This window comes from Cynocephalus volans, chromosome 5 (assembly GCF_027409185.1).
Source record: "Cynocephalus volans isolate mCynVol1 chromosome 5, mCynVol1.pri, whole genome shotgun sequence".
In the NCBI taxonomy this organism is placed as follows: Eukaryota; Metazoa; Chordata; class Mammalia; order Dermoptera; family Cynocephalidae; genus Cynocephalus; species Cynocephalus volans.
Window position 1 is genome coordinate 88,711,626 of NC_084464.1, and position 13,081 is coordinate 88,724,706.

Here is a 13,081-nt window from a genome sequence, read left to right on the forward strand (position 1 = left end):
ATATTATCAGAATTCATTTCACTTGTTTCTTTTAACCTTTTCAAATGTGGCTACTAGAAAATTAAAAATTATCTATGTGGCTCACATTATACTCCTATTAGACAGTACTAGGCTAGAACATTTGAAAACAAAGTGGCTACAGCTTTGACTTACCTCTGTCATATATTTGCTATTTGCTTTTGGAAATGGGAACTGTAAAATAAAATAACAATCTGGCTACTTTTATGCATGTTTGTAATTTTTTTCCAATAGTCATTACTTTTTAAATGAAAGTAAAAATGTTATATGCTGTTTAGTTTTAGAGTGTCAAAAAAGTAGGACTGGCATTTAAGAGATGCAGCTAAAAAGATTAAAACAATGGATAAATCAAATTTCCCCTATTACTTGTGAAATGCATTTTTCACCATATGTCAGGTGCCAAAAAAGCCACTTACTGGGAGAACACGAGAATTCACTGTCTACTTGTACAGAAGCTACAATTTTCTAAGTCACCATGGAAGATCTACAGTTGACGATTCTGTCCCTCCACTACACTCACATTCCTCTACCTGTTTCCATGAGAAAGAGGAGCTGTTTTTCTATCACAAAGAAAATTAAGAATACACACTTGCTTGATAATAATGTGGCAGAGTATGTGCAATTTCATTTTCAAAAAGTCAGACTTTTAAAAATAAATCTTGCTAATTATAATCATCTGACATAAAGGAGCCTGTCTGTCTGTTGTAAGTCATTGAAAATGTGACTGGTTAATGATTTTCAGTAAAATACACCATGATTTTTCTTTTTTCCTTATTGGTTAAGGGTAATTTATTTTAAATTGTTGCTCTGGTGTTTTCTTTCTGGCCACGTGCTGGATTTCTTGTTTGTCAAAAGCCGTCCTTCTGACAGAGGTACAATCCCACCCATCTTCAGGCCTCTCAATGAAGTCATATGAAATCTGAGTTTCTAGTAATACTCTGGCGCATTCACTTCATCTGCAAAAGCAACTGGCACAACCACTCCCTGCCGGTGCAGCTCTCGGAGAACATCTAATATCGAGTCTAATTCTGTGCGGAATTTGTCCAGCTCACGATTCTTTAACTGTGCTAGTCTTTTCCATTTCTCAATTTCTTTGTTTTGCTCAGTTTCTACTACTTGGCGTGTCTGCTGTATTATCTGCAAATACAAAAATTCCACATTCCTGTTACAGTTTGTAGTGGGAGTGAAGAACGTTTAATAATTTCAAAGAGCTAAAGTGAGACAATGCCAAATAGGCAAATCCAGGGTTTCTGTGGGAATATGTGTCAACCAGAAAGCTCTATATGTATGTAGTATTTTCTTCAGAGAATATATAAATTCACACTGTGTTATGGACTGAATCTTTGTGACCCCCCTCTTGCCTGCCTCCCTTCAGATGCTGAAACCCTAACTCTCAGTGAGGCTGTATTTGGAGTAAGAAAATACAAAGAGGTTAAATGAGGTCATAAGGGTGGGGCCCTGATCTGATAGGATTAGTGTTCTTGTAAGAAGAGATCTCTTGCCTTTTCTCTCTCTCCTCTGTGTACATGCACTGAAGAAAGGCCATGTGAGGACAGAGAGAGAAGGAGGCTGTCTGCAAGCAAGGAAGACAGCCCTCACCAGAAACCAAATTGACTAGAACCTCAATCTTGGATTTCTGGCCTTGAGAACTGTGAGAAAATTTCTGTTGTTTTAGCCACCCTATCTATGATATTTTGTTATGGAAGCATTAGCAAACTAATACACTGTTCAAGCAAAGCGAAGTATCTGCACTGAGGCAGGTGCCTAAAAGCATATTCTGTCCTTACATCTGTTATTTTTAATTTGTATATCTGTAATTAAGTATAGTAATCATGATATTACTAGTGCTATGTATATAATATTTTAAATGATATTTTAATATGTTTATTTCTTATAAACATGGAATGACTTCAATATGAAACCTTGTTCCCAAAGCCCTGCTCCTAGGATGTATGACTTTTTAAGAATCCACTAGTAATTAAGTACATGACACAAGTTTTTTTTTTTTCTCCAGATATAAGGCAAACCAATCTTCAAGTATTTGAGATTTAAAGTCTTATTTTCTCTTAAAAGCCATAAATTTATTAACAAGATCAAAATACAATGGAAATATTTTAAAAAGTAACTTTTGCTAGGGATGACAAAACTATAGCAAATTAAAGCACATAAAAGTAAACTTTACCTGTTGAAGTTCCTGCTCCCTTTGCTCATGTCTCATTTCCATCTGTTTAATTTTCTTTTCTAAGCTCAGGAAATGTTTCATTTCTGGTGTATGATTTTCTTTGGCTTCTCTCAATTCTTCTAAGAGTTTTGTAATCTAAAATTGAAGTATAAAATAAAAAAACTATGATCAGAGAGAAATAATTTTTTTTAACAGGGTAATCTTAAATGAACATTTGTATAACATTTCTCTATAAGAGGCATTTTGAATTGTTAGGGAATGAAAGCTATTAATTACTCTATGTCCAAGGAGTAAAGGTTCATCCTAGCTCCGAGGTGACCTCACACTCTAAGAGGTTCCAGATGACTGGACCACCTCCTCCCTCCCATGCATGCCAAATCTGGTTGTGGAGCTCAAAATTAAGTTGGGCACTTTCTTTGATGCATCCCGCTTTGCTACAAGGTATTAATTACTCATAGGAATAAAAAAAAATTACACTTAAAGCACCCAACACAGTATAGTGCCCAATGCACAGAAAGAATTTAATAAATTCTTTTGTCAACTCCCTGTAATTCTGTTTGTAATTCTCTATGGCCCTATCACTTCGTAATTTTTAGTAGTTCATTCCACAAACAAATGTATGCATACAAAGTAGATATAACGAAGAAATGAGCTCTTTCTGTGTTGGCTGCTGTCTTAGGATGTGGGGATGCAGAGATGAAAGACACAGTCTAGTACAATACCTCTGTTTTTATACCATGGCCCAGAAAGAAAACGGTGATATTTTTATAGCACGTGGGAATAATATGGGTGGTGGGCACAGAAATCTTACATTAAAATGATTACTAAAAATTATTATAAAAAACAAAAAATGATTACTGAGCTAAGAAAGTTTACAGAGGCACAGTCATACACAGAATGGGCAAACATTTCAATTTCTGTAAACTTTTTAATGGTTGAAAAATTATTTTGAATCTGTCATTATATAACATTTCCAGCCATTGCTATCTTGTGATTCACCTGTAACCCATTCCTGGTACAGTAGCTGGGGAGTTCTGATCTTGTGAAAGAGCAGTCAAGTGAATGAGAATTCTAATATGAGGTGCTATGACAGACAGATGGCCAAGGAGCAGTAAGGTGGTAAGTGGGCTGCGGGATTCCCAAGGTAGCTGTGTTTCAATTGAGTCTTAAAGGACAAAGAGTAGTGAGTCACAATATTTTTATGTGTGAGGCACTATGCTAAGCACTTAACAGATGTCGTCTCAGTTAATTTTACTTATTAAACCTCGTATTTGTTTATTGTCTGACTCCCCACATAAAGTGTAAACTCCACAAGAGCAGGGATTTTTGTTTACTTCGTTCTCTTCAGTATTCCTAGCACCCAGAGCTGTGCACAGCAGACAGGAGGTGTTTAACAATTGTTCATGAGTTAATTAACTCACCTTTCTGTGATACAGAAACATTTGTTGGTAAATTGCATAAATTTAGAAATCTGGCTCTAGACAAATAATAGAGGAAATTTTCTTTGTACCTACTAAAAGCACCTTTAAGAATATAATTAAAGTATATATATTAAATTCTTGCATTTTAATGAATTATCCTATGGAGATAACTGGATACATAAACAAAGATGCATGAGTAAAATGCTTCCTCCTACTTGCATACTATGGAAAAAAAAAACTGGAAACAACATGTGTGCCAACAATAGGGGACTGGTGATAAAAAATAGTAATTAAGAACCTGGGACCAGAAATCAGAGGCCTTAGGTTCTAATGCTAGCACTTTATACATGGTGATTGGTAACCTTTGGCAAGTTATTTCTTTTTTCTTAGCATCAATTTGTTCATTTAGAAAATGGGAAAAATAATAGTAACTACACTTTTGGGTTGTGGTGAGATTCAAAAGAATGCATGTAAAGCATGGTGAACAGTGCCTGGTACAGACTAAACACCAATTATTACTATTATAACTCTTCTATTATAAAATGGTATAACGAAAGTGCTAATAAAGACTGATGTAAAGATATTTATATATACTGTTAAAAAAAGCTTTAAAAATCACGTGCATACATACATGAACAAACATGTATTTGCAACTGTGCACATGTAAACACATCACCACACTATTTCTATCTCTATATGTATAAAGAGAAAAAACATAAAAGCATATATAGCAAAATATACCTCTGGGATTACATGTGATTTTTATACCTTCTAATACGAATCAATATGTATTAGTATAAAACAAAAGTGAATATTTCAATATGAGTATTGAATCCATGCTCAACAGGGACAGAAATGAATAACACCAATAAGTATGAAAGCATATATTCCTTAATGAATAAAACTGTTATCTTCCTAATAGTTTATTTTACTGAAGAGGAATAGTGATTCACCCAGATCATGTCACTAAGGTGGGTGAAACATGATTTTCCACTGGAAGAGACAGGTATCACTGACTGTACACAGAAGGTGGCTCAGATGGCGGAGTTCAGACAATCTGTGTGCAGCCCAGAGACCACTTCTCAGAGGAGATATTTGTACTCTGTTCTCTTATTTACAGGTGAGTAGATAATCTTACAAACTACATATTTCAATTCAAACGGAACCACAAAATTACTGCTATATTTACTACTTTAAACGAGCCTGGTCTGCTTGTATCCGTGTACTTTTCAATCTCATGTGCCTTTCCTGTTTTGTAACTATTGGCACAATGAGTCTTCCCGGCCCCTTTGGTAGAGAAATGGCTAGTGATTGTGAACACTTAATCCAGAGGGTTTAGATTTTAATCGGGATAGCACTGAAAGAGATCCTGGGCATTGCCTCTTAAATAGCCAACCCTTCCTTCTTTGCTGGCAAGGGCCTGATATTTGTTCAGATATTTGTGTGACTGGTGTAAATTTTGGTCAGTTTAATCCCATTAGAGCTGTTCAGTTTCCCCTGGCAGTGACTGGTTTAGGGGTGGGTGTGTGACCCAGTTCTGATGCAAAGGTAGTTAGATAGGGGACATTATAGTCCATGTATCCATTTGAATTATTTTTCTGTCCCACAGGCTAGAATGTAAGCTCCTGGAGGACAAAGACTTCAGGTGTTTTATTCATTAAAATATCCCAAAAGCCTATAACAGTGATTGACATGTGCTTACTATTTATTAAATGAATAAATGAAGAATGCTGGAAGTAGGTCTTATCCCATTTGACAGCTGAAAAAATGAGGCTGAGAGAGTTTAAAGACACCTGCAAGTGGCTCTGGGTAAAAGATAAACGTAATTCCTCCCATCTGCATGAGAAACTGACCGTGGGTTCAGTTAAATTTCCACCTCTGCTGACAGAGATGGCCACCAGCTGTGTACCAGGCACACTGCTTGGTGGAATCACCTAGGCTTGGAGGACTTTGTATGAACTGAAATACTTCATAGGAAGCCATAGTTTTGGGACTCCTGAGTGCAGTGACTCTTGTAACTGGGCATGTCCTTCAGGGGACAATTGTGTGTGTGGGTTAGGATAAGAGATATTGGTTTTTGTGGAGCATGGGGCAGCTAAGCCAGGTGGTTCCTCCACCTGCCAGGTGTGAGTCTTATTGCCTTGCATCTGTGCCATCACCTGGACAGCTCCTGCACAGCTGTGTAAACTGCTGTGAGCACTACTCACACTGAAGAGAAACGCCTCATGCAGCCTTACTGGCATGCTGTTTCCTGCCCTGCTTCCAGCATACCAAGTGTGGCCTATGGTGGCTGTGTGATTCTAAATGTTTACTTGAACCTGCTAGTAAGCCTTGTAGTGGCAAGTCAAGAATTTAAACCTAGATCTTATTATAAACCCTATGATCATTCTATTTGTTCATGAAATAACAGTAGCTAGCTGTAGAATATTTGAGATGTTATAATAATTTTGATAATTTTATGAGTGGGCCACAATAGTCCCTGGGCTCCTATTAGAAGTCAGTCTTGAATAGTTTCTGAAAGTTTTATAAGATATTTATATGGGTTAAAAACAAAACAAAATCCCACTAATCACCAGTAAAATGCATATACTAACTTCAGAACATGGGGGGAAAAAGCAATAACAGCATTAATCCTCCCAGTTGTCTCTAGGGAATCTGAATAAAGATTCAAGTCCTTTACCAAAGTCGGCTTTTCTAGATCTATTTGTCTGTACCTGGTTAAGAAAGAAGGTAAAATTTTTCCTTATTCCTTCCTTTCTAAATTCAGATTGGCAGAAGAAAAAAAATTGTAAAAATTAGTTCTTTGAATTTGTGACACTTACGGATTTGGTTTTGGGTATCTACTGGTTACTGATCTTTAGCCTGTCAGAGATGACCATTGTTTTCCTTTGTCTTTTGTGTCATTTGTCACAAGGAGAATCATAGGGTAGAACACAGGCACAGGTCTTATAACACTGTTTGAGTCAGTCTCACAGACTGGTGAATTCAGTTCTCACTAGACCACTGTTTAGAAAAACTTTGTTGTATGTCCCCAATAAGAAAAAAAAAAAAAGAGGTTCTCCTTTTGCCTTACGTCCTGAGAGCTTGGCTTCTGTGACCAGTGAGAGCACTGTCTCTGGTCTTTGCCAGCTGGGGGTGTAAGTGTTGGCTTGTGTCAGCCAGTTGGATAGGGTGGGAACGGGAGACATACGTGACAAGCAGCATGCTTTTTGTTTGGCTGTGCCAGCTCTCAGAGGTCCTGGTCCCTAAGGGGACTTTGGCATCTCAATCTTTGTTGCTTGGTTAGTGTTGGGAAAGTCTCATCCCAGTAACGCCTGCTTGGTGTCACAGATTAGCAGGTCTGTGACAGGAGGTGTCTCACATTTTGTAGGAGACCTGAAATACTGTTTTCACAAACACTATTCTTGCTGCTTTTTTGTTGTTGTTTTGGCCTTTTTGTTTGGAACACTGCTGGTTCCTTAATGTTTTGTTTTCCAGATTTAAGAAAACTTTTTGTCTTTTTTCTTAAGCTATCTGTAGCTTACAGCAATTTGGTAAATCACACTTTTATAAACAGAACTGAAACATTTCTTTTTCTACCTATCCCTTCAGAAACTATTAGTGGGTATTCTTATTTTCATGGCTTGGTACCTCACATACATGGTTCCCCTTTAAATGAGTAAGTAATGTTGCTTCCTGGCAGGTCCAAAACCTCAGGATATTTTGGGGACCTGGAAAAGAGAGGATTTCACCACAATCTATAGGTATGGTAGGCAAAATCTGATGGCAAGTTCTTGGCTTTCTAGACTGGAGAGGCTTTTAAAGGTCCAACCTGAGATTCTTCATTAAAAGTTCCAGCAAAGTAGCTCACTTGGTTAGAACGTGGTACTGATAACACTAAGGTAAGGGATTCAGATCCCTGTACCAGCCAGCCACCAAAAAAAAAAAATTCCAGAAAAGCAGACTTAAAGAGCCTATATGGTCAATCACTATTCTTTCTGTACTTAGGTAAATAATCAAACCAAGTTTAATGAGACTAGACTTATTTTTGCAAACTGATTTTATCATTATTATCTTTGATAGAAATGGGGGTGACTAGAGAGAATGAAACTGCGTCTCAGTAGAAAACTATAACACGTGTGGATGTCAGTGCTGTTCATTGTCTTTGAGTTTTATTATTTACCTGTAATTTGGCCTGGGTCCAGAATTCTAATTTCCTCCAATATCTAACTATAATTTTCCAAACTAATGTTTTCATTTTTTTCTCCCACCCTTCTGTCTTGGAATCACTAAAAATTAAAACTGCCCCTTTCCTGAAGCCCCCAAACAAGCTGAAGCTGTTTGATATAAACGGCCATCACTACAACTCACATGGACGACCTTCATGCCTGTTGCTGTGTGGGCCACTCAGACAACACTGGAGACATTCGTACTTGCAAAAGATGCTTTGGGCCCAACACTTAGAAGTCTTCTTGACTGGCTGTCCTCCAGACTCAAACTAGTTTATAGACTGCTCCACCCATTACTCTGTTTTCTTTTGTTTCCACAGGGATGCCTCTTATTAAATCACCATGTAGCTGCTTAACTTTGATGGGAGCCCACCAGAAACACCTCCTGAAATGAGACACAACTGTTTAACTGAACTGACGTATTCTCAGAAATAAGGGACAATGTACTTAAATTTGTTTTCTGCTTGTAATCTACACTTTTCTCTCCCTTTGCCAATCTCTTATCCCACAACTTCTAGCCCAAATCCCTCCAAAGCTTGGAGAGTTCTGAGCCCCTGCTTTGAATTACTTTGCATTATTTCTCCAGTGTTGTGTGTTGCACATGTTAAGAAACTTGTTTTTCTCTTCTTTCATCTTTCTTTTGTTATGGGGTCTGTCTCAACTAAACTCATAAGGGTTGAAGAAAAAATTATTTTTTTTTTCCTGACACCAAAGAAATGACCTTAACTATTGAATTTTACCCCCTAAAAAAATCAAAAGAACCAAACATCTTCCATCCCATATCCCCACTGCCCACACAATCTCCATGGCAAATAAAAACATAAACGACATAATGACTTACTATTTGAACTTCATCTGGGGAAAGCAGACTTAAGCAAGTTACTAATATTTCCTTGACATGTAATAGATACTTATGTCTATTTATACATTTAAATTTACACAGAAATAAGAATAATTGAAATGCCTAAGAAACTTATTTTAGCCCAATATTTTGGTTACTTCTTACCTCTTTCTGTAGGATTTCTTCTCGAACTTGAGAAAGTGCAAGAGACTCTTGTTTACTCTGCAGTTCATTAACTTGACTTTGGAAATGTGTTATAAGTACCTAGGAAATTGTTAGAAGTACTGAGTTAATAAAGCTTCTCCTTGAACACTATTTGAAAAATATAAGAAAGTCAACTCATGACTGAAAAATATCTTTTAAAATAAAGTCTAAACATTTAGAAGAAAGTAGACAATATTATCCTTTTACTGTTTGAATGATCGTACTATGCTGACTTCCATTTAACTCAATTTCACATTACATTCATAACTCTGGGAAAGTAACATATGTAAGGCACTATGGCATTAGGACACTACTTTTCCCATCTCTCCCAGATGTTCCTCATCACAAAATCACTTGATAGAAAGCTCACAACTGCCCTCTGACACCCTCCTCCCATGGGAGAAAAAGCCAGTGAGGTTATCTGCAAGGCTGTATGGATTGTTACTTTTGAAATGCACTTTAAATATTTTTCAAAGTATTAACAGTCCTTTGTTTCTGAGCTATCTGAAATTAAGTTACAGACCTCATTACATATCGCCCCCTAAATATTTCAAATAATTCAACATGCAACTCCTTATAAGGGCATGTCTCACAAAACCACAATGACATTTTTACACCTAAGAAATTTACAATAATTTCTTAATATCTAATAGCTAGCCCATATTCAAACTTCCCCAATTGAGGGATTTGTTTTTAATTAAGATGGTATTAAATAATTATAGGTGGGAGAGATGATGGTGAGATAATTATTTCTTAAAGTTTTTCCCCAAGCCTGTTTTCTAAATTAAAACCTACAGAAAAGATGAAGAGTACAATCAACCTTAATATATTCTTCAATGTGATTCACCAGCTACTAACATTTTGCTACATTCTTTTTTATTTTTCCTTTTCTTGGATACACCATTTGCAAGTAGGTTGGAGGTAAAAAATTCTTTTAATGTTGCTTTTCAACCTACTAACACCACAGAAGATGGGCTACACAGTAGATATTCCAAGAAGATATACCTATTATTCAAGAAGGAAGACACATTTACTTGAAGAAATGCTGAAAAGTTGTTACAATTTGGCATCATAATTCCTAGAAGACTATGCTTCATGAGGGCTAGAGCTTTATATATCTCTCTTTCCATTATTTTATCCCCATTGCCTGGTTGTCTATAGACCTGAATTATCATTTGTTCAATGAATGAAAGGTAATGTGCAGGAAGAAGCCTGAGGATAATTATTGTGAGTTGGGACTTGGCAGTGAAGGAAGAAGGTTCAACATTCAAATTCAAGTACTATAGTCCCAACCCCATTAGAAGTACACCTCAACCATCTGTTACAACCTACGTAGAGGAAGATTTGCTTGAGAAATGTAGGGACAAAATAGTAAAAACGCTTATTTACAGGATATAATTTTAAAGTAGAAAAGTTAAATATATGGCAATGGTAGTCTCTTCGATAAAAAGAAAATGAAGTCAATAATTTCCCATTTCTATCATCAACCTAAAAAACTGAAGTTAAAACATTTCTAAGTGAAATAAGGTTCTGCTAACAGTCCTGGGGAAAAAAAAATCACATTGCTAAAGTCAAAGAAAAATCAAAACAGATTTGTCATCTACCTCTTGAGTTGCTATTTTACGATTTAGTTCAGCTACTTTGGAAGAAGAATTTTCTACTGCATTTTGGCAAAGGAGTTTCTCTACTTCCCTTTGATGAGATGCTTTGAGAGATGCAATGTGTGCTGCAGTATCTTCCTTGACCCTACAGGGCAAATGAAAGAAAACCACACGTAAGAGTAGTTCATCAATCTCTAATTCAGAGATAGATAGCACAATAATAGTGTAAGAAGCCTGGAAATTAAAGAAGCAAAGGGAGAGAGGGCACCGATTATTAAATGTCAGGTACTTTACACATTAATGCCTATGAGTTCTTACAACCACTCCATGAGCTCACTATTATTTACTGAGCTTTATAAGGGCAAACTTGACTTTAGGAAAGAGTGATACATCGAGGGTCCCTTATCAGTAAGTTGTAGAGCCAGGGTTCAAGCCCAGAAGAGTTGGACTTCTAAGTCTGGGCCTTTCACTCTATCCCTAGCCTGAAGCTGCACATTCTGAGGGAATCTAAGGTTCCAAAATATCTGTTTGAATTTAAAGCAAAGTGCCTGACATTTTATCTTTTCAGATAAACTCAGATTTCTTGCTCAGATTCATATTTGAATAATCACAGCTGCTCCCTTTAGAATCTCCAATGCTTTGTGTCTAGGCAGCATTCATCAATTTTTGGTCCATACATATGACTCCAGGGATAGCTGTAAGTTGTGAGAATAAAATGGTCTTTATAGTAATTCTCAGGACGTAAGAGTTATCTGCAACTAATTTGTTTAGAATGTCAATGTAAAAGACTATTCATTTGTCTCTGTGACAAAATTTACCCATTCAGAAGCCGTTCAGTAAATGGTGGTTTTTTTTTCTTTGGCGGCTGGCTGGTACAGGCGTTGAACACTGAACCTTGGTGTTATCAGCACCACGCTCTAACCAACTGAGCAAACCGGCCAGCATGAAGTTTAGTAAATGGTGAAGTTATAAATAAACATTTTCTTTCTTATTGGAAGAACTATTTGAAAATGACAAGGATTTTACTCAAAGCACATATTTTGGTAAATCAGTGTTGATTACTGTTAATATGGCAATTCCCAAACTACAGGCAAAGTTATCAATTGCTTATTCCACTATATGAATATTTTCCCATAGAAACAGTGTGTGATTAATGTTCTAGGAAAAGCATGAAAATCTAAAGCACGAAAACCTAAAGCACCCATGATATCACAGAATTATAATAAAAAAACAGCCTACATCTAGAACTAAGAAAATTTACTCCTCACTTCTCAGGCCCAGAGCTATCTGAGAAAAACTAGAAAAATTATGCACAGAAAAATTTATGGAAAAAACCTGAATTTTAAATTACTTATAGGAAAGAATATGATTCTACCCCAACAGCTTCATCCTACTATCATATTCAGAACTGGAGAAATGAAGTTTCAGTTTGGAAGCAGTATGGTTGCCAGGATGAGTCAAGCACAAGCACTTGACAGGTGCTTCCTATGCTCATTCTGCTCCTACTCCAGGTGGCTGCGGGGATGCACAAGAAGCATAATCTTACATCAGTCCTCAAGGGGCTACACGGCTACGTATGAGTAATGCTTTCTTGGTACATATTATCAGTTGTGTAGGAGCTGGGGGCGGGAGCAGGCAATTTCCTGGGAAGCTCCAAGAGGTGTTCTGTGGTGGAGGTAGGATTTGAAACACAAATGAGCAAAAGGCATGAGAAATTTAGTTTTGATATTTAAGGAAGTTGGGAGTCACTGGAGGGCATAGTGACTCAGCTACAGGGGTGTTTAAAGAATATTAAAGGTTTTTTTAGCAAGATGATTGGGAGGTAAGAAACAAAAGTCAGGGAGACAGGGGTGGAAAAATCATAGTGTGAACTAGGTAGGCTGCACTGGTTTACTACAGTAAGGAAGAAAGCAAAATGAGACATATTTATAAGAAGGCACTCTATAGCCTGTGAATCCAAGGACTAAAGAAGGTAAAACTGGGCATGGCAATTGAAATACTTATGATCATAGATAGGACTGGGGAACTTGGGAGGGGGAACTAGTTTACTGGTAAAAAAGAGTATTTGTTGATTCCAAAAGAAGCAATCCAATAAATAGTTGTAGGTTTAACATCTGAACTCAGGGAAGAGAATAAGCCTTTAAAAGTAAGTGTAGGAGTCACAGTTTATAGACACCATAGAACAGATAAGTTTAGCAATTGAGAAAAATACAGAATAAACAGAAAACCAAGAACTTATTTATTTATTTTTTTGGTGGCTGGCTGGTACAGGGATCAAACCCTGGACTTTGGTGTCATCAAGCACCATGCTCTAACCAACTGAGCTAACTGGCCCGCCTCAAAGAACTGAATGGTGGTAGAAAGCCAGATTTTGGGTGAGGGAGGAGTCAGAAGTCAGTAAAACAAAGTAGTTTTTAGTCAAAGCTGCCAAGTCATAGGGGTTAAGAGAGAAAACCATTTCAGAAAAGGCAGTATAATCAACATTGCCAAAGAAAATGAGGATAGAGAGAGCACCAGTGGACTGGGCAAGGTCATTATTGAGAGACCAGCTTAAAAGAGTGGTGATGATGACAGCCATACTTAAGAGGAAATGAGGTGGAAATAAG

The 13,081-nt window shown here is 36.9% G+C and overlaps 1 protein-coding gene across 1 annotated transcript in view; it reads right to left on the reverse strand.

Moving 5' to 3' along the window:
* Positions 1-244: 244 nt before the first annotated feature.
* Positions 245-13,081, reverse strand: part of CEP162 (centrosomal protein 162) — a 75,002-nt gene continuing 62,165 nt past the window's right edge. The window contains exons 24-27 of the mRNA XM_063097486.1: positions 10,479-10,620; positions 8,836-8,934; positions 2,201-2,335; positions 245-1,155 (exon numbers count right to left, since the gene is read on the reverse strand). Of these exons, the coding sequence (XP_062953556.1) occupies positions 946-1,155; positions 2,201-2,335; positions 8,836-8,934; positions 10,479-10,620 (586 nt within the window). The 3' untranslated portion in view covers positions 245-945. The remainder of the gene's footprint in view (positions 1,156-2,200; positions 2,336-8,835; positions 8,935-10,478; positions 10,621-13,081) is intronic.